Below are 21,109 nucleotides of genomic sequence, written 5' to 3'. Positions count from 1 at the left end.
TAAATTTGGAAATGAGCTAGGTTCGTTGAATGCGTGAATTGTCACATTGGCCCCGTGTGAAAGATTTCTAAAATTGAGTCCATCAAATCCCATACATTTTTCATATTTGATTGGTGCCAGGGCGCCATTCCATGACAGGTCTATTTCTCGAAAACTCCATAATATTGAGTTTGTTACTCCAACAAATGTTAGAGTTGTCGTTGTGTGTTCAGTTTTAAAAGGCTTTGGCTCGAACGGAGTTCTTTCGTCTCAAACACATATTAGAGCACCTATTGAGCAGAGTCTTGTTTATTTTTCTTGTTCGATGGCTAACAGAGCACAGCCAAAACGTTCATTCAAAACTGTGCGCTATCTCGAACGGGTATGCTGCTTTTGTTACTAGGGTATCCAGTCCCATGTAACATTTTCTGCGGAATGCGATGATATTTTGACAGCTATTTTATTTACATTTTATGCTCCTTCTGAGGTACGTATTTCTTGTAAAAATTTAGTTTCTTTTGGTGCGATTTTAAGTTGATGTGCTTCTAACGTTGAAGTTGCTTTGAAGTTGTAGCACTACTCTAACTAGCAAGTTGATTTTAATAAGGTAGGTTTTACTTTTTTCTACCGTCAGGCTTTCTTATTTGGTGATAAGAGCCGAAGTCCAAAGTCCAAATCGAACACGGGTAACCCTTGATCAAAACGATACAATTCCTTTACCTACCGTGAACCAATTTGTTCCATTTCAGCACTTTCCAAGATGCTGCGTGTTTTGCAACGTTCCTCCCGTATGGTGGCTCCAGCAGCCCGTAATTTCAGCAGTGAAGCTGGCAACAATAAGTTGGTAATCACAGAAGTGGACGATAAAACGGGGTATGCCACTGTTACATTAAATAGGCCACCGGTAAATAGCTTAAGTCTGGAATTGTTACAAGCTATCTCGCAAACACTGGATGATCTACAAAATAACAAATCCCGTGGAATGATACTAACTTCGGTAAGAAATAGGCTAATTCCGTTCGCATATGCTGTGATCATGCTGTTGAGATTGGATGTTGATCATTTTGTATCTCTTACAGTCGTCGAACACCGTGTTCAGTGCTGGTTTGGACATCATGGAGATGTACAAACCGAACCAGGAACGATTGAGAGACTTTTGGTCTACCCTTCAAGATGTGTGGTTCAAGCTGTACGGATCACCATTTCCAACTGCGGCTGCTATTAATGTGCGTGTGATAAGATTCCGGACGCGAAAAAGTGGATTACACAGTCAAAACTTTCTTTTGTTTATTTACAGGGTCATGCACCTGCCGGAGGGTGTTTGCTATCACTTTGCTGTGAGTATCGCGTGATGTGTCCTAACTATTCGATCGGGTTGAACGAAACGCAGCTGGGTATTGTGGCTCCGACCTGGTTCCAAGCATCGCTTCGCAACACCATCTCCCGACGAGAGTCCGAATTAGCACTGACGTTAGGCAAGATGTACACCACGGATGAAGCACTGAAAGTGGGCATGATCGACGAGATTGCAGAGAACAAAGAGAAAGCGTTGGAACAGGCCACCGCCTTTCTGAATCGCTTCCGCAAGATTTCTCCCATGGCACGTGCAATGACGAAGCAAGCGCTGCGCAGCAAAGACATCGTCGAGCTGGAAGACAACCGCTCCCAGGATATCGATCTCTTTGTCTATGCCGTTAATCAGCCTGCCGTTCAAAAAGGGCTGGAAGTTTACCTCGAAAGTCTGAAGAAGAAAGCGCAAAAATGAGACAAAATACGTATGGGAAGGGTCGTGCAGCTGAGCAGAGTAGCTACACCCACTTAGCATTTTTCTTGTAACTCTTTTTTTGTTATCTTGAAAGTGGATGAAATATACATTTTTTATAAACTATAATGTGAAAAATGTGTTTTATTTTTATTTTTATTGACTATTCAAACAAATGACTATATTAAGGGATCTGCAAAAGATAGTTCAAACTTAATCAAGCACACAAAAAGGGTCTAAAATAGGTCAATCCTTGAATATGCAATGTTTACTTATAGTTATGTTATGCTTCAGTCAATTACAGTACGTATAAACAGTGCACTAGAGAGAAACGCGCTACACCTAAAGCAAAAGTTTTGATCAAAATGAAAACAAATCTGTCGCTACAAAAAATAATAGATGTAGAACAATAGATGCTTGTACTGTATTGCAGTACTACCATAACGGCCCTGGATCTTATACTGAACCTATACCGGTCCTGGGATCGATATTGAACCTGTCCAAGAACTGATATGAAGCTATACCTACACTGGAACCTATCATAAACCTATGCCGGCCATCGAATCTATGATGAGCCCATACCGGCTCTGGAATCCATCATAAACCCATACCGATCCTATATTCGACCATGAAGCCATCACGGGCTTGGAACCTATCATGAACCCATATCGGTCCGGGAACCTGTCAAGAATCCATACCGGTCCTGGAACCTACCATAAACCAATACCAGTACTAAAACCGATCATGAAGCCATACGGGTCCTGGAACCTATCATGAACTCATACCGGTCCTGGAATCCATCATGAAACTATACCGGTCCTGGAACTAATCATCAACCCATTACAGCCCTGTTGGGATGCTCACTTTTATCGTCCCTTTGATAAACTGAATTATACTTATTAAATCTGTTGGCTTCGTCGCTGGTCCTTTCTCCTTGTAGGATGGATTGTTTTTCTCCGGACAACATTCTACTCCGTTTAGTTGCGTTTCTCTTAGCCTTCGCCCTGTATGACTTTCGCCTCATCAGAGGTGCTCAAACGCCAAGGGTGTCGAACGGTTTCGTCGTAACAAGCCCTGTAACCTGTCTTGAACCCATACTGGTCCTGGAACCTACCATGAACCTATACTGGCCCTGTAACTGATCATGAACCCATACTGATCCAGAAATAGCTCACTATTACATTTATTTCTCAATCAGTTGAAACTCCAATTCACGATACCTGATCTGGGTCTGAAACAGATACAATTCCAGTTCCAGTCGACAAACCATACCCGATAGTAAATGTGCAGTGTATGAATAGTGAAGAAATAGGTTAACAATTCGGCGTAGCAATTACCGTAGGAATTATTGTATGAAATAGCGTAGGAAATTTAGAAGAATTTGTGTAGTGATTAACTAATTATTAATAGTAAAAAAATAAAAATAAAATACATGAGAAGATAAAACGCAATCGTTTGCATTGAAACGTAGTGGCCATCAACTATGTCGACGGTTTTAAACACCGCAAGCGAATGCGTTGCCATGGAAATATTACTGCCACCAGATGGATTGTTTGTTGTATAAACAACACAGCACAACAGTGCAGTGAAACGTTGTGAGAGCTGGCGATAGCAAGTATTGGTCAAAAGTTCGTTCATATTTGCATTAAAAATGGGTGAAACTGCTTTAGCGACAGATACATCCTTCAACAAGGAACTAGAACCAGGCGTAATTAGCAATGAAATGTTAACGAAAGCTATTTTAGAGCAAGGCCATAAAGGGGAAGCCGGTCGGCTAGCGCAGTTGAATCAGCTGCACTTGGAAACAGTTACCGTGATTCGCTTGGAGTTCCAAAGTAAGTGTATAAGTGTGTGTGTGTATGTGTTTTTTAATTTGGCATGAAATGCATAATTCTCAGTTGAAAATGTTTATTTGCTTCATAGATATACTTAAAATTGATCATTTATGGGTTATGAAAAATTTGGAAGTACTTTCGCTATCGTTTAACAAAATTGACAAGATCGAAAATCTTTCGCGCTTGCCAAAGCTGAAGGAATTGAATCTGTCTTTTAACTTTATTGAAAAAATGGAAAATCTGGAAAAGTTGGAAAATTTACGCATACTGTCTCTGTATGGCAATCGTATCACACGCGTGGAGAACGTCGACAAGCTGGAGCGCTTGGTAATACTGAGCGTGGGACGAAACAATATCAATACCCTTGACGGGTTGGAACGGTTAAGGTTTTTAAAAGATCTACGATCGCTTAATCTTGCCGAAAACCCAATTGCTCAGGACCAAGATAAGCCTTTACGATTGTACCTGGCGACGTTGCTGCCTCACTTGAAATACTATGAATACGTTTTGATTCGTCAGGCGGAACGTGATGCAGGAAAAGATAAATTTCAGTAAGTAAAATAGTTTAATATTAAATCGGAATTTGTTTCCTCTCGGATATGAAAAGAAGATGCTAACCTGATTACCGGGATTTATTTTAAAAGACGAGAGCTTATCGATATTCTGGAGCACGAACGAATCGAAATCATCGAGCGCACCAAAGCGGCTAAAGAACGAGACGACGAAATACGGCTATCCAAAAGTTTTGTAGAACATTTGAATGGCCATCAGCTGTTTGAGTCCCTGTTTCAAGGAGATCCGGAAGGAGCCGCCCTATTGAGCATTGGGGCAGAAGCAGTAGATCTCAAAAATGAGTGAGTATTTTAATTATTTTATTCCCCTACGCATATGCTTATGCGAATGAAAACTGTTGCAGCTATCGAAATGAAGCGTACTCGTTTACCCAAAACATTTACAAGATGGGTTTAGAGCAGCAGGAAAAGCGTCAAGCTGAAATCGAGCTCTACAACCGATGCATCCGTGATGAGCGTAAAAAAGCGCAGTTGCAAGGCCAAACGTAAGATATTTGAATTATTACCAAGAGATAATTTTGGCATATATGGGCTGTTGTTCTCTTTGTTGCAGCATTATCAAGAATTTTATAGAATCATACAAAAGTTTGTACAAACTAGCAAAGGATATCGTTGGCGCATTGAAAGGGCGAGATTTGAACAGCAAAACGTATAATGCTGAAACGGAGAAGCTGCTCGATGAGCTGAACCTGTGCAAAAGCGGTTTCAATTCACTGTTCGAAGACACCTGGCACACTCTGATGGGATTTGAAATGCAGCTATTTGAACGGACGGAGGTTCTTCAGCCGGAAGCTCTGTCGTCAGAGAGGTGGTAGTTAATTGACATATGTGTTTCGTTTGCTTGCAGGAAGGAAATTCAACATTTGAAAATACTATCAAAGAAATGACGAATGAGTTCATCGAGATGGCCCAGGGTCAGTTTGTGCTGTTGCGCGAGGCAGAGATAAATTTTAGCGATGCTTTGGTCGATACGGTTCAGCAGTTTGTAACGTTTAAGGCGGCTTCTGGGCAAGCGGATCAGTTGCCCGACGCGCTGAAGGAGGTTTGAGCTAGCCAGTTAATGTCAGTTTCAAACATATTGTTCTAAATTGTAAATGTTTTGTTCGCTCTAGTCCTTAGATGACAAGGACGTTATCAGCAACATGGCAGCGGGTATGCGTGACCAGCATATGCAGCAAATCGATGCACGGGAAGATAAACTTATTACTCGCAGTCGTAACTGGGTCAAAGAGCTATGCGATGATCTTCAAAAGTAAGGAACAAAAGTTGCACACTTGCTTGAAAAGATGATTAATATATTGTGTTATATTGTATTGTGCTTATTTTTAGCTCCGAAATCAAACGTAACAGAGCTAAAGTGCTGGAAATTACATACTTCTTGGATCAACATCGTCAGTCTTTCATGAGTGCTTTAGATGAGGTGGCAAACAAATTGGAAGTGTAGTGTTGATGAAAGTTCAAGTGTAAGCTACTTGTATTGAGATGTTTCGCATATATTTTGATTAATAGAGTTTGATTGTTCATTTCATAAAGATGTATTTAATACTTTGCCTCTTCTTCGATATTTGTAGAGGTCTGCTTCTCACATTTACTTAATTATTTTAATTGTCTTCTTTGCCATTTACCTACATTTTTTATTATTTCGTTGTAACTAGTGATTTTTCTGTTTTTATTATGTTTAAATTTTTTAAATTTGTTTTAGTATTTACATTTTTATCAATTTTATAAAATCTCTAATTTCAAATTTACAATAGCGTTTGCATGAAAAAAGGAATTTTTTCAGCTGGCTGTAGAAAAAAAACTATGCGAAATAATTTCTTTCCATGAACATCCTTTGAAAGGTATGTCTGCCTGACTTCAGTTATCCAGAATTTTCACCATGGTGGACAAAGGCATGCGTGTAGGCATGTTTCATGATCTACACTCGATTTTTAATAATTTCGCGACAAAACTGTTGGAGTAGAGCTTTTGCATCAAGTTGGTCCAGAAAAAAAAAATCGATGGAATGCAGCTAGGGGATGTTGGACTGCTGGACTTTGTTGTGATCGTATCGAGTGTTGGCGTCATTGTTTGCCGCTGCGAAGCCGAAGTACGTGATTTTAGCTTCCGAGCTTAGAGAGTTATACTTAGAGCTGGTTTAAAATGTATGAATGCAATTTATTTTTACTAACAAGTTTTAATCTAGATCGTACAAAACTGGCGTTTAGTAATGATGGTGGCTTAGATGGCTCGGTCCATGGACGATGCTGGAGGTTGAATGCGCGATCGGAGCAGCGTGGTGCGCGATCGGGGCAGCGTAGTGCGCGATCGGAGCAGCATGGTGCGCGATTGGTGCGGAGTAGTGCGCGATTGGGGCAGCATGGTGGTGCTGGACAGTGGCGTGAGCTACTGGAGCATGGGCATAGCTGGACACATGCACGGGCTGGGCGATCACCTTGTGCACGGGCTGAGCGATCTTTACAGCCGAGGGCTCACGGCGCACGACGGCGTTGAATCCGGTGTGATGATCAGCATGGTAGTCGACGATGCGCTGGTGACCGTCGGAGTCCAACAGCGAGTACTGTCCGTGGACTTCGTCTCCGTGGCGAGTTTCGTGCTGGCTCTTGATGTCTCCGGTGTGCTCGTCATGGACGGAGTACGAGAACTCGTAGTTGGCCGGAGCGTGGTGCTCTACAGACTTGATGATCGTGGGCTGAGCAATGGTCTTGACGATAGCCGGCGCCGAGTGCTGGTAGATAGCCGGAGCGGCGTGGACCGATCCGACATGTTGGATAGCGGGAGCAGCATGGTGCTGGATGGTGGAGTGAGACGTAGCGATTGATCCATGATGGGCCACAGGAAGCAGACCAGCGCTGGCGGCAGCTACCAGAGTAGCGAGCAGAACGAACTGGAAGATGGAAAGGAATAAGGGTTAACTTTTCGTATAGCTATAGCTGTGTGTTTCATATTTTTGTAAATATTGCAATGATTCTTACTTTGAACGCCATTATTGGAGCAGGATTGTTTACTGGTTCAGGTTCAGGAGGTTCAGTGTGACTGTGCTATGTGATATCGTGAGCAACGCCTTTTATACTCAGTGTAAAATGGGAGACTCCAACGCATGATGCAGTTGAAATCGAGACTTCTGTATACGTCCTTGAGACAAGGCTATCACGAAACTGCACAAAAATGCACTACTTTTACTTGCCAAAACTGATCTACATCAAGTATACGAAGAAGCAAAAGATAAACAAGTACATACTCAACAAGTGCAACATATTGGTCACCGAAAATACGATGAAAGTAAAAGAACCAGTCTGGAATGGACACACCTCCATCTGTTACTGCCAGGTGGACATTTCATTTTTTTCAGGATGGACGACCAGATTATATTTCTTAGTGAACGTTTGAAATGGTACAAAAATGTAAAAATTTATAATTGTTTAATTTTTTTTCTTAAAATTGGTTACATACATGTTTAAATGCTTAATCCTGCACCTTCGTTATATTTATAATTATTTACCATTTTAGAGCATTAAAACAGTCGTGAGTGTGAATTGTTCTTTTACGTGCAGGCATTTGTAACTCATTTGTGTATTCTTCATCCTCCATTTAGTCCATACCTTATCTGTTGAGCCAGGAGTGAGGGACATTTTCGAGCTGCGGGCAACAATAATTCTTAACAAGATGATGATGATAAACTTTGATCATATGCCCAACTAACAAAATCGACATGCTTTCTCATTCTACCCAATAGATCAGTAAACCTGAGAGAGCGAGAAAGCATGTCGATTTTGTCGCTTGGGTGATTTATTATTATATACGCTAATGCTCATAACTACAAGTTACTACGCTCTTTTCGCATAACGGCTTGCAGGTATAGCGCTGATGTTTTCTATGTTCTTATATTTAAACTTCTTCTACAATATTAGTGTATGTCAGTTTTAGATTTTTAATTCCTTCATTATACAATATTGTTATGCGATATTGTTCTGCAGGCCTCAGGGTGTAGATTTGAAATCAATTTTTTTATTGATTTATTAGTGTTAAACATGTTTAGCAAAAACTAATTCTTAATTTTAATGATACTGACTGATTTTGGAATAAAAAAGTCTAGTAAGAAATGTCTAGCAGATGAACAACATACTCTTCTCTGACTCAGTCCGATAAAAATCGTTTAATATTGTTCTTATGCAGCAATGCAAGCTGTGATTTGTAATTGAGCACGCAAATCACGTGTACAAAACAATGGAATATTTGAATTTCGAAGTTGTATTAAATCAAATATAAAAAAATGGTCCAATAATAAGTTAGTTGAGAGAGTTATTGAGACATTTTCTTTTTTTTTTCAAATTGCAAATATGAAATTTGTCTTAACAACATGCCCGTAATAGGTCCAAACTAGTGTTGGGTCAAGAATCTAAATGAATCTTTGAAACGATTCAATGAATCTGAATCTCGATTGCATAGATTCGTGAATCTCATAATATGCATAGATCTCGAAAGATTCACAAATCTCTAGAGATTCATAGGTCTCCAAAGATTCTGCTTTCAAGCTTAAGTTTCTTATTATACTTCTTGGTTGCCTAACATCCTACATGGAATGCCAGCCTACACAGGGTTTCAAGACTTCTTAGCAGGTACCACGCAGCCGGATATATTGTTTTGCTACCGGGAGACGGTCCATGTGAGGCTTGAACCACAAACGTGCATGTTGTTAAGTCGTGCGAGTTAACCATTGTATCATGGGAACGTGCAAATTCAATAGTTTTAAAACCATATATCTCTAAAGGTTCATGAATCCCTGAGGATTTATGAATCTTAATGGATTCATGAATCTTATAGAGAATCCTTGGAGATTCATGAATCTCTACAGAGATTCATTAATCTTTAGGGATTCGATTCGAGATTCAAAACACTCATCGCTGTAGATTCATATTCATATATCTCAACGTTTTCGGCAACTGTTGTTGTGCAAAAGAAGAAGAAGAAAATATAGAGTCCCATAGCCATTGATTGAAGATGCTATACTACGGAAATTGCTGAATGTTGTGATACCAGATGAAAAGGGCAAAACTGGGGAATGAAATATATTGATAGGTATGAACGATATTTGTGTATATAGACGTTTCCATATTTTTAAATTACGCATTGATTTTGCTATAAACTGTTAGCAAACGTTCGGGATCGTACACAGAATGCATACAAATTTTTTTTTTTTTTTTATTCAGGAGTAACGGTCCAAAAAGGCCGTATGCATACAAATTTTATGATAATCAAATATTTCATGAGGCTAGCTTCAACAAACTTAAACGCATGAAATAGCGAAAAACAACTGGAACGGATATTTATCTACTTATACATCTAATTTTTTGCAGTTGTTTTATTTACAACATTGTGCATACTCGCTACACAAATTGCTTGTCGATGTGTATAATTTTTTACTTAATATCTTATGTCAATCGCGCGATTAATTTGTCTCAAAAAGTTGTGGTAGGCAATTTTTTTTTAAATTATTTTTAGCTTCATGCAAGCATATATGTATCATGCGGCAAATCTTGGAAAAGATGGCAGAATACAGACACAGCACGTACCATCTCTTCATTGTTTTCATTGAAGGTTCATTCTTTATGATAGCATAGTCAGGGTAAAACTGTACGACGCTGTTAGCTCATTTGGAATCCCGGCCAAACTGATAAGGCTAGTTAGAATGACTACCCAACTGACATTTTATAGCACGAATAATCGGGAATTCGAGCAAATTCCCTTAAGCTGGAACCTTAAACTGGTGCAGTTTAAGGGAATTTAAAATCAAATGTGAGGCGGCTTTTTCGTTACTTTCTTCTAGATTGGCTCGGTAATGATGTTTCCTATCGTTATAGTTGGTCATGTATCCATTTTATACTTAAGTAATACCCATTTTTAAAAAATAACGTCACAAAAATTTAGCTTTTGTTTTTCATCAAAAAACCATAGCTATGAATGAAAAATGAGCTCGACGGCGTCGTCCATCGATAGAGCAACGTCTAATTTACGATCACACAAATCTTGGCGCTTTCAACACACTTGATCACACACAAATCCACAATTTCAGGCGTATCGAGTACTAATCGAGCAGATATGGTAAAACAATTTCGAGCAAATGTCACTTGGGTATGACCAACGTCACTTGCCAGGTTAAGGTGAGGCCCATTTGAGCCTGGTTAGTTTGATTTCACACAAACACTAAAAGCCGATAGGTAAAGATCCACAAATACTTCAGAACTGCTCTGTTTATACATTGTAACCCATAAGAATAACCTTTAAGTAGAAGAAAAACCAAAACTCGAAATCAAATGAGCAAAGCCCATTCGTTAAGCTATAGAATAAATAAAACCACCTCCGATCAAGGCAAGTCAAATTGGTTTGGACTGATCGTATCGAGTGTTGGCGTCATTGTTTGCCGCTGCGAAGCCGAAGTACGTGATTTTAGCTTCCGAGCTTAGAGAGTTATACTTAGAGCTGGTTTAAAATGTATGAATGCAATTTATTTTTACTAACAAGTTTTAATCTAGATCGTACAAAACTGGCGTTTAGTAATGATGGTGGCTTAGATGGCTCGGTCCACGGACGATGCTGGAGGTTGAATGCGCGATCGGAGCAGCGTGGTGCGCGATCGGGGCAGCGTAGTGCGCGATCGGAGCAGTATGGTGCGCGATTGGTGCGGAGTAGTGCGCGATTGGGGCAGCATGGTGGTGCTGGACAGTGGCGTGAGCTACTGGAGCATGGGCATAGCTGGACACATGCACGGGCTGGGCGATCACCTTGTGCACGGGCTGAGCGATCTTTACAGCCGAGGGCTCACGGCGCACGACGGCGTTGAATCCGGTGTGATGATCAGCATGGTAGTCGACGATGCGCTGGTGACCGTCGGAGTCCAACAGCGAGTACTGTCCGTGGACTTCGTCTCCGTGGCGAGTTTCGTGCTGGCTCTTGATGTCTCCGGTGTGCTCGTCATGGACGGAGTACGAGAACTCGTAGTTGGCCGGAGCGTGGTGCTCTACAGACTTGATGATCGTGGGCTGAGCAATGGTCTTGACGATAGCCGGCGCCGAGTGCTGGTAGATAGCCGGAGCGGCGTGGACCGATCCGACATGTTGGATAGCGGGAGCAGCATGGTGCTGGATGGTGGAGTGAGACGTAGCGATTGATCCATGATGGGCCACAGGAAGCAGACCAGCGCTGGCGGCAGCTACCAGAGTAGCGAGCAGAACGAACTGGAAGATGGAAAGGAATAAGGGTTAACTTTTCGTATAGCTATAGCTGTGTGTTTCATATTTTTGTAAATATTGCAATGATTCTTACTTTGAACGCCATTATTGGAGCAGGATTGTTTACTGGTTCAGGTTCAGGAGGTTCAGTGTGACTGTGCTATGTGATATCGTGAGCAACGCCTTTTATACTCAGTGTAAAATGGGAGACTCCAACGCATGATGCAGTTGAAATCGAGACTTCTGTATACGTCCTTGAGACAAGGCTATCACGAAACTGCACAAAAATGCACTACTTTTACTTGCCAAAACTGATCTACATCAAGTATACGAAGAAGCAAAAGATAAACAAGTACATACTCAACAAGTGCAACATATTGGTCACCGAAAATACGATGAAAGTAAAAGAACCAGTCTGGAATGGACACACCTCCATCTGTTACTGCCAGGTGGACATTTCATTTTTTTCAGGATGGACGACCAGATTATATTTCTTAGTGAACGTTTGAAATGGTACAAAAATGTAAAAATTTATAATTGTTTAATTTTTTTTCTTAAAATTGGTTACATACATGTTTAAATGCTTAATCCTGCACCTTCGTTATATTTATAATTATTTACCATTTTAGAGCATTAAAACAGTCGTGAGTGTGAATTGTTCTTTTACGTGCAGGCATTTGTAACTCATTTGTGTATTCTTCATCCTCCATTTAGTCCATACCTTATCTGTTGAGCCAGGAGTGAGGGACATTTTCGAGCTGCGGGCAACAATAATTCTTAACAAGATGATGATGATAAACTTTGATCATATGCCCAACTAACAAAATCGACATGCTTTCTCATTCTACCCAATAGATCAGTAAACCTGAGAGAGCGAGAAAGCATGTCGATTTTGTCGCTTGGGTGATTTATTATTATATACGCTAATGCTCATAACTACAAGTTACTACGCTCTTTTCGCATAACGGCTTGCAGGTATAGCGCTGATGTTTTCTATGTTCTTATATTTAAACTTCTTCTACAATATTAGTGTATGTCAGTTTTAGATTTTTAATTCCTTCATTATACAATATTGTTATGCGATATTGTTCTGCAGGCCTCAGGGTGTAGATTTGAAATCAATTTTTTTATTGATTTATTAGTGTTAAACATGTTTAGCAAAAACTAATTCTTAATTTTAATGATACTGACTGATTTTGGAATAAAAAAGTCTAGTAAGAAATGTCTAGCAGATGAACAACATACTCTTCTCTGACTCAGTCCGATAAAAATCGTTTAATATTGTTCTTATGCAGCAATGCAAGCTGTGATTTGTAATTGAGCACGCAAATCACGTGTACAAAACAATGGAATATTTGAATTTCGAAGTTATATTAAATCAAATATAAAAAAATGGTCCAATAATAAGTTAGTTGAGAGAGTTATTGAGACATTTTCTTTTTTTTTCAAATTGCAAATATGAAATTTGTCTTAACAACATGCCCGTAATAGGTCCAAACTAGTGTTGGGTCAAGAATCTAAATGAATCTTTGAAACGATTCAATGAATCTGAATCTCGATTGCATAGATTCGTGAATCTCATAATATGCATAGATCTCGAAAGATTCACAAATCTCTAGAGATTCATAGGTCTCCAAAGATTCTGCTTTCAAGCTTAAGTTTCTTATTATACTTCTTGGTTGCCTAACATCCTACATGGAATGCCAGCCTACACAGGGTTTCAAGACTTCTTAGCAGGTACCACGCAGCCGGATATATTGTTTTGCTACCGGGAGACGGTCCATGTGAGGCTTGAACCACAAACGTGCATGTTGTTAAGTCGTGCGAGTTAACCATTGTATCATGGGAACGTGCAAATTCAATAGTTTTAAAACCATATATCTCTAAAGGTTCATGAATCCCTGAGGATTTATGAATCTTAATGGATTCATGAATCTTATAGAGAATCCTTGGAGATTCATGAATCTCTACAGAGATTCATTAATCTTTAGGGATTCGATTCGAGATTCAAAACACTCATCGCTGTAGATTCATATTCATATATCTCAACGTTTTCGGCAACTGTTGTTGTGCAAAAGAAGAAGAAGAAAATATAGAGTCCCATAGCCATTGATTGAAGATGCTATACTACGGAAATTGCTGAATGTTGTGATACCAGATGAAAAGGGCAAAACTGGGGAATGAAATATATTGATAGGTATGAACGATATTTGTGTATATAGACGTTTCCATATTTTTAAATTACGCATTGATTTTGCTATAAACTGTTAGCAAACGTTCGGGATCGTACACAGAATGCATACAAATTTTTTTTTTTTTATTCAGGAGTAACGGTCCAAAAAGGCCGTATGCATACAAATTTTATGATAATCAAATATTTCATGAGGCTAGTTTCAACAAACTTAAACGCATGAAATAGCGAAAAACAACTGGAACGGATATTTATCTACTTATACATCTAATTTTTTGCAGTTGTTTTATTTACAACATTGTGCATACTCGCTACACAAATTGCTTGTCGATGTGTATAATTTTTTACTTAATATCTTATGTCAATCGCGCGATTAATTTGTCTCAAAAAGTTGTGGTAGGCAATTTTTTTTTAAATTATTTTTAGCTTCATGCAAGCATATATGTATCATGCGGCAAATCTTGGAAAAGATGGCAGAATACAGACACAGCACGTACCATCTCTTCATTGTTTTCATTGAAGGTTCATTCTTCATGATAGCATAGTCAGGGTAAAACTGTACGACGCTGTTAGCTCATTTGGAATCCCGGCCAAACTGATAAGGCTAGTTAGAATGATTACCCAACTGACATTTTATAGCACGAATAATCGGGAATTCGAGCAAATTCCCTTAAGCTGGAACCTTAAACTGGTGCAGTTTAAGGGAATTTAAAATCAAATGTGAGGCGGCTTTTTCGTTACTTTCTTCTAGCTTGGCTCGGAAATGATGTTTCCTATCGTTATAGTTGGTCATGTATCCATTTTATACTTAAGTAATACCCATTTTTAAAAAATAACGTCACAAAAATTTAGCTTTTGTTTTTCATCAAAAAACCATAGCTATGAATGAAAAATGAGCTCGACGGCGTCGTCCATCGATAGAGCAACGTCTAATTTACGATCACACAAATCTTGGCGCTTTCAACACACTTGATCACACACAAATCCACAATTTCAGGCGTATCGAGTACTAATCGAGCAGATATGGTAAAACAATTTCGAGCAAATGTCACTTGGGTATGACCAACGTCACTTGCCAGGTTAAGGTGAGGCCCATTTGAGCCTGGTTAGTTTGATTTCACACAAACACTAAAAGCCGATAGGTAAAGATCCACAAATACTTCAGAACTGCTCTGTTTATACATTGTAACCCATAAGAATAACCTTTAAGTAGAAGAAAAACCAAAACTCGAAATCAAATGAGCAAAGCCCATTCGTTAAGCTATAGAATAAATAAAACCACCTCCGATCAAGGCAAGTCAAATTGGTTTGGACTGATCGTATCGAGTGTTGGCGTCATTGTTTGCCGCTGCGAAGCCGAAGTACGTGATTTTAGCTTCCGAGCTTAGAGAGTTATACTTAGAGCTGGTTTAAAATGTATGAATGCAATTTATTTTTACTAACAAGTTTTAATCTAGATCGTACAAAACTGGCGTTTAGTAATGATGATGGCTTAGATGGCTCGGTCCATGGACGATGCTGGAGGTTGAATGCGCGATCGGAGCAGCGTGGTGCGCGATCGGGGCAGCGTAGTGCGCGATCGGAGCAGCATGGTGCGCGATTGGTGCGGAGTAGTGCGCGATTGGGGCAGTATGGTGGTGCTGGACAGTGGCGTGAGCTACTGGAGCATGGGCATAGCTGGACACATGCACGGGCTGAGCGATCACCTTGTGCACGGGCTGAGCGATCTTTACAGCCGAGGGCTCACGGCGCACGACGGCGTTGAATCCGGTGTGATGATCAGCATGGTAGTCGACGATGCGCTGGTGACCGTCGGAGTCCAACAGCGAGTACTGTCCGTGGACTTCGTCTCCGTGGCGAGTTTCGTGCTGGCTCTTGATGTCTCCGGTGTGCTCGTCATGGACGGAGTACGAGAACTCGTAGTTGGCCGGAGCGTGGTGCTCTACAGACTTGATGATCGTGGGCTGAGCAATGGTCTTGACGATAGCCGGCGCCGAGTGCTGGTAGATAGCCGGAGCGGCGTGGACCGATCCGACATGTTGGATAGCGGGAGCAGCATGGTGCTGGATGGTGGAGTGAGACGTAGCGATTGATCCATGATGGGCCACAGGAAGCAGACCAGCGCTGGCGGCAGCTACCAGAGTAGCGAGCAGAACGAACTGGAAGATGGAAAGGAATAAGGGTTAACTTTTCGTATAGCTATAGCTGTGTGTTTCATATTTTTGTAAATATTGCAATGATTCTTACTTTGAACGCCATTATTGGAGCAGGATTGTTTACTGGTTCAGGTTCAGGAGGTTCAGTGTGACTGTGCTATGTGATATCGTGAGCAACGCCTTTTATACTCAGTGTAAAATGGGAGACTCCAACGCATGATGCAGTTGAAATCGAGACTTCTGTATACGTCCTTGAGACAAGGCTATCACGAAACTGCACAAAAATGCACTACTTTTACTTGCCAAAACTGATCTACATCAAGTATACGAAGAAGAAAAAGATAAACAAGTACATACTCAACAAGTGCAACATATTGGTCACCGAAAATACGATGAAAGTAAAAGAACCAGTCTGGAATGGACACACCTCCATCTGTTACTGCCAGGTGGACATTTCATTTTTTTCAGGATGGACGACCAGATTATATTTCTTAGTGAACGTTTGAAATGGTACAAAAATGTAAAAATTTATAATTGTTTAATTTTTTTTCTTAAAATTGGTTACATACATGTTTAAATGCTTAATCCTGCACCTTCGTTATATTTATAATTATTTACCATTTTAGAGCATTAAAACAGTCGTGAGTGTGAATTGTTCTTTTACGTGCAGGCATTTGTAACTCATTTGTGTATTCTTCATCCTCCATTTAGTCCATACCTTATCTGTTGAGCCAGGAGTGAGGGACATTTTCGAGCTGCGGGCAACAATAATTCTTAACAAGATGATGATGATAAACTTTGATCATATGATTTATTATTATATACGCTAATGCTCATAACTACAAGTTACTACGCTCTTTCCGCATAACGGCTTGCAGGTATAGCGCTGATGTTTTCTATGTTCTTCTATTTAAACTTCTTCTACAATATTAGTGTATGTCAGTTTTAGATTTTTAATTCCTTCATTATACAATATTGTTATGCGATATTGTTCTGTAGGCCTCAGGGTGTAGATTTGAAATCAATTTTTTTATTGATTTATTAGTGTTAAACATGTTTAGCAAAAACTAATTCTTAATTTTAATGATACTGACTGATTTTGGAATAAAAAAGTCTAGTAAGAAATGTCTAGCAGATGAACAACATACTCTTCTCTGACTCAGTCCGATAAAAATCGTTTAATATTGTTCTTATGCAGCAATGCAAGCTGTGATTTGTAATTGAGCACGCAAATCACGTGTACAAAACAATGGAATATTTGAATTTCGAAGTTATATTAAATCAAATATAAAAAAATGGTCCAATAATAAGTTAGTTGAGAGAGTTATTGAGACATTTTCTTTTTTTTTTTCAAATTGCAAATATGAAATTTGTCTTAACAACATGCCCGTAATAGCCCAAACTAGTGTTGGGTCAAGAATCTAAATGAATCTTTGAAACGATTCAATGAATCTGAATCTCGATTGCATAGATTCGTGAATCTCATAATATGCATAGATCTCGAAAGATTCACAAATCTCTAGAGATTCATAGGTCTCCAAAGATTCTGCTTTCAAGCTTAAGTTTCTTATTATACTTCTTGGTTGCCTAACATCCTACATGGAATGCCAGCCTACACAGGGTTTCAAGACTTCTTAGCAGGTACCACGCAGCCGGATATATTGTTTTGCTACCGGGAGACGGTCCATGTGAGGCTTGAACCACAAACGTGCATGTTGTTAAGTCGTGCGAGTTAACCATTGTATCATGGGAACGTGCAAATTCAATAGTTTTAAAACCATATATCTCTAAAGGTTCATGAATCCCTGAGGATTTATGAATCTTAATGGATTCATGAATCTTATAGAGAATCCTTGGAGATTCATGAATCTCTACAGAGATTCATTAATCTTTAGGGATTCGATTCGAGATTCAAAACACTCATCGCTGTAGATTCATATTCATATATCTCAACGTTTTCGGCAACTGTTGTTGTGCAAAAGAAGAAGAAGAAAATATAGAGTCCCATAGCCATTGATTGAAGATGCTATACTACGGAAATTGCTGAATGTTGTGATACCAGATGAAAAGGGCAAAACTGGGGAATGAAATATATTGATAGGTATGAACGATATTTGTGTATATAGACGTTTCCATATTTTTAAATTACGCATTGATTTTGCTATAAACTGTTAGCAAACGTTCGGGATCGTACACAGAATGCATACAAATTTTTTTTTTTTTTATTCAGGAGTAACGGTCCAAAAAGGCCGTATGCATACAAATTTTATGATAATCAAATATTTCATGAGGCTAGTTTCAACAAACTTAAACGCATGAAATAGCGAAAAACAACTGGAACGGATATTTATCTACTTATACATCTAATTTTTTGCAGTTGTTTTATTTACAACATTGTGCATACTCGCTACACAAATTGCTTGTCGATGTGTATAATTTTTTACTTAATATCTTATGTCAATCGCGCGATTAATTTGTCTCAAAAAGTTGTGGTAGGCAATTTTTTTTTAAATTATTTTTAGCTTCATGCAAGTATATATGTATCATGCGGCAAATCTTGGAAAAGATGGCAGAATACAGACACAGCACGTACCATCTCTTCATTGTTTTCATTGAAGGTTCATTCTTCATGATAGCATAGTCAGGGTAAAACTGTACGACGCTGTTAGCTCATTTGGAATCCCGTCCAAACTGATAAGGCTAGTTAGAATGACTACCCAACTGACATTTTATAGCACGAATAATCGGGAATTCGAGCAAATTCCCTTAAGCTGGAACCTTAAACTGGTGCAGTTTAAGGGAATTTAGAAGAAAGTCCTTTAAAATCAAATGTGAGGCGGCTTTTTCGTTACTTTCTTCTAGATTGGCTTGGAAATGATGTTTCCTATCGTTATAGTTGGTCATGTATCCATTTTATACTTAAGTAATACCCATTTTTAAAAAATAACGTCACAAAAATTTAGCTTTTGTTTTTCATCAAAAAACCATAGCTATGAATGAAAAATGAGCTCGACGGCGTCGTCCATCGATAGAGCAACGTCTAATTTACGATCACACAAATCTTGGCGCTTTCAACACACTTGATCACACACAAATCCACAATTTCAGGCGTATCGAGTACTAATCGAGCAGATATGGTAAAACAATTTCGAGCAAATGTCACTTGGGTATGACCAACGTCACTTGCCAGGTTAAGGTGAGGCCCATTTGAGCCTGGTTAGTTTGATTTCACACAAACACTAAAAGCCGATAGGTAAAGATCCACAAATACTTCAGAACTGCTCTGTTTATACATTGTAACCCATAAGAATAACCTTTAAGTAGAGGAAAAACCAAAACTCAAAATCAAATGAGCAAAGCCCATTCGTTAAGCTATAGAATAAATAAAACCACCTCCGATCAAGGCAAGCCAAATTGGTTTGGACTGTCAAAATAAGATTATAGGCCCGATTATTAAACACAAATTGTAAAAACAAGTTGTCAAAATCGGAAGATTTGTATTATGACATCCGTTTGTCTTGTGTGTTGGAAAAATAAAATTTGACGAAACACAAACTCACAAGCATACTGCCAAGATATGTATTATGAAACACAAACGGAAATCCAAAATTGTTAAACTGCTTTCCGTCAGCTTTTTGTCACGGAAAGGCGCCAATCTCAGATTGGTTGACCGACACAACACAACAATGGAGTTGTTGCTGTTGCTTTCACGGCAAAATATAAGTATTTTATTTTAGAAATAATCAAATTTTATCATTGTAAACAAAAATACGTGTTCTTTCATATCCAAATGGCAATATGCTGGAGATACTGGTAACGTGCTGCTGTTTTGGGTTAAGAAGCTGCTGTTATTTCCTTCCTCTGTTGTTCTTCGATGGTAGTCGAAAGATGAAGAGCTCACGCACCCGGTTTGCATTCAAAAGCATTGGATTCCAGCAACTTCTTCAGTGAATGGCTGCTTCAACAACCAACAGCATAGGCACATATAATTATCACATCTAATACAGCATACACTTTTAGGAATAACAAGGACTCGGAGGGCTCGATCTCTGCCAGAATGTCAAGGAAAATTTCCTTCGACACACGAATTTTTTTATTAAATCTGAAATTAACTACCACCAAATGAAACATGTATAACACGGTTTGCACAAATGATCCGCATGCTTAACTCACGCTTGGTTAGAAAGCTGTAACGGGTCGAAAACACTTCGAAGCAGTCGGCGCTGTTTGGCCAGATCTACCGTTGTTTGTTCTTCACTGCTGCTATCGTCACTTACAAAGTGGGAGAAAATCATTTCGATGTTTTAAACAAGGATTGTTAGCTTGATAAACGATTGTGTCTTAAATAAACTTGTTTACTTTTTTTTTATTTTGAATTTGAACATTTTGACACATCGACAAAGGCTTTGACACAGCTTTAACGAAAGAAAAAATTTAACGAAACTTGTCTGTCACAAGAACGGTTTCAAAATGCATAGGGTAAATGTACCTATAGTGGTGCTAGTACCAATAGTGGTGGTATTGCACTAAAATGTGGTTCATATGGCAAATTAAAAGTAATTAAGTTATTTACGTTAGTGTGAGATGTTCTTTAGCCTTTTACAAAGGGTTTTAAAGTTAAATGGGGCCATTCCGTTACTGAGTGACCGAAAAATCCATTATTTTGTGAAATGTGTCAACATTTTTCCAAAATCCTAAGGATTTTATAACTATACTCATATTTTTGTTAACATTCTAAATGACCACATAACAAAGCAATTATTAGTTTTTTAACATAATTGTTATCGAATGATATTATTTTATTCAAATTTGTTGGCTTTTGACCATATTTATGCATTTTTAAGTGTTTTTTACCATAGTGCCATTATAGGTATACAAAACAGGCATGTTCCTATAGTGGTTATAGTTATTAAATCAATAAAAACAGGTCGTTTTAGATTTTTTCGAGAATATTTTTGACATTTCGTACTGTTTTCACTAAAATAAGCAACAAAGATGAGTTTTCTGTTAGTAATTTACCTAACAAATGCCGAAATTCGCTTATTCTACTGAGTGAAAAATCGACTTCCAATCAAGCAAACTCTTCTGGGTATGGGTTGAGGACAGGTGTGATGCAGTACTTTAGTCAAGAGTTTCATCGATCATATTTATACATTTTATACGATCAAATTACGCAAAAAACCAATATTATGGCAGTAATCCTTGCTATTCATACGAAAACAGCATCGAAACTAAATTTAATTGATATTATACACTGTTTTTAAGGCATCTTTGTTTACCACCACTATAGGAACACAATATGACGACTATAGGAACCATACCACCATTATAGGTACAACGAAGCAGTCACAAAAATGTGTATTTTTTCGTAAAATTGATATGTTT

General features: G+C 38.9%; 5 protein-coding genes across 8 annotated transcripts; 2 read left to right on the top strand and 3 right to left on the bottom strand.

The window, feature by feature from the left end:
- The first annotated feature begins 446 nt into the window (after nucleotides 1-446).
- On the top strand, nucleotides 447-1,870 carry LOC121595605 (enoyl-CoA delta isomerase 1, mitochondrial-like). Of its 3 annotated transcripts, none has more exons than XM_041919689.1 (4): nucleotides 447-466; nucleotides 729-976; nucleotides 1,059-1,205; nucleotides 1,277-1,870. In XM_041919689.1, the coding sequence occupies exons 2-4, from the start codon at nucleotides 740-742 to the stop codon at nucleotides 1,742-1,744; spliced, it is 852 nt and encodes a 283-aa protein (XP_041775623.1). In that variant the 5' UTR covers nucleotides 447-466; nucleotides 729-739; the 3' UTR covers nucleotides 1,745-1,870. The 3 variants fall into 3 exon arrangements, with proteins under 3 accessions (XP_041775623.1, XP_041775622.1, XP_041775624.1); XM_041919688.1 differs by lacking the exon at nucleotides 447-466 and adding an exon at nucleotides 473-586; XM_041919690.1 differs by lacking the exon at nucleotides 447-466 and adding an exon at nucleotides 634-665.
- Nucleotides 1,871-3,299: 1,429 nt separating this feature from the next.
- Nucleotides 3,300-5,733, top strand: LOC121595604 (dynein regulatory complex subunit 3-like). Of its 2 annotated transcripts, none has more exons than XM_041919686.1 (8): nucleotides 3,300-3,576; nucleotides 3,665-4,127; nucleotides 4,221-4,430; nucleotides 4,493-4,633; nucleotides 4,702-4,924; nucleotides 4,996-5,190; nucleotides 5,261-5,400; nucleotides 5,478-5,733. In XM_041919686.1, exons 1-8 carry the CDS (start codon nucleotides 3,393-3,395, stop codon nucleotides 5,590-5,592), a joined length of 1,671 nt encoding a protein of 556 aa, XP_041775620.1. In that variant the 5' UTR covers nucleotides 3,300-3,392; the 3' UTR covers nucleotides 5,593-5,733. The 2 variants fall into 2 exon arrangements, with proteins under 2 accessions (XP_041775620.1, XP_041775621.1); XM_041919687.1 differs by having other exon boundaries at nucleotides 3,487-3,576; nucleotides 3,640-4,127.
- A 539-nt stretch (nucleotides 5,734-6,272) lies between these two features.
- On the bottom strand, nucleotides 6,273-7,324 carry LOC121597351 (cuticle protein 7-like). Its single transcript, XM_041923056.1, has 2 exons — nucleotides 7,124-7,324; nucleotides 6,273-7,035 (listed from the first exon to the last, which is right to left on the bottom strand). Exons 1-2 carry the CDS (start codon nucleotides 7,133-7,135, stop codon nucleotides 6,352-6,354), a joined length of 696 nt encoding a protein of 231 aa, XP_041778990.1. The 5' UTR covers nucleotides 7,136-7,324; the 3' UTR covers nucleotides 6,273-6,351.
- A 3,244-nt stretch (nucleotides 7,325-10,568) lies between these two features.
- LOC121597350 (cuticle protein 7-like) lies at nucleotides 10,569-11,672 on the bottom strand. The gene is made up of 2 exons (XM_041923055.1): nucleotides 11,472-11,672; nucleotides 10,569-11,383 (listed from the first exon to the last, which is right to left on the bottom strand). Exons 1-2 carry the CDS (start codon nucleotides 11,481-11,483, stop codon nucleotides 10,700-10,702), a joined length of 696 nt encoding a protein of 231 aa, XP_041778989.1. The 5' UTR covers nucleotides 11,484-11,672; the 3' UTR covers nucleotides 10,569-10,699.
- Nucleotides 11,673-15,043: 3,371 nt separating this feature from the next.
- Nucleotides 15,044-16,008, bottom strand: LOC121597353 (cuticle protein 7-like). Its single transcript, XM_041923057.1, has 2 exons — nucleotides 15,816-16,008; nucleotides 15,044-15,727 (listed from the first exon to the last, which is right to left on the bottom strand). The coding sequence occupies exons 1-2, from the start codon at nucleotides 15,825-15,827 to the stop codon at nucleotides 15,044-15,046; spliced, it is 696 nt and encodes a 231-aa protein (XP_041778991.1). The 5' UTR covers nucleotides 15,828-16,008.
- Between the last annotated feature and the right edge of the window lie 5,101 nt (nucleotides 16,009-21,109).

Source organism: Anopheles merus, chromosome 3R, assembly GCF_017562075.2.
Source record: "Anopheles merus strain MAF chromosome 3R, AmerM5.1, whole genome shotgun sequence".
In the NCBI taxonomy this organism is placed as follows: Eukaryota; Metazoa; Arthropoda; class Insecta; order Diptera; family Culicidae; genus Anopheles; species Anopheles merus.
The sequence above is the reverse complement of the archived record's forward strand: the minus strand, read 5'-3'. Positions and strand labels throughout refer to the sequence as shown.

Bases quoted from the DNA above. Each gene is read 5' to 3' on its own strand.
- LOC121595604 (XM_041919686.1), top strand. From the start codon at position 3,393: ATGGGTGAAACTGCTTTAGCGACAGATACATCCTTCAACAAGGAACTA. The intron at 4,128-4,220 runs GTAAGTAAAATA...TTATTTTAAAAG, and splicing joins GCAGGAAAAGATAAATTTCA to ACGAGAGCTTATCGATATTC. The intron at 5,401-5,477 runs GTAAGGAACAAA...GCTTATTTTTAG, and splicing joins CTATGCGATGATCTTCAAAA to CTCCGAAATCAAACGTAACA.
- LOC121595605 (XM_041919689.1), top strand. From the start codon at position 740: ATGCTGCGTGTTTTGCAACGTTCCTCCCGTATGGTGGCTCCAGCAGCC. The intron at 977-1,058 runs GTAAGAAATAGG...TATCTCTTACAG, and splicing joins GTGGAATGATACTAACTTCG to TCGTCGAACACCGTGTTCAG. The intron at 1,206-1,276 runs GTGCGTGTGATA...GTTTATTTACAG, and splicing joins CAACTGCGGCTGCTATTAAT to GGTCATGCACCTGCCGGAGG.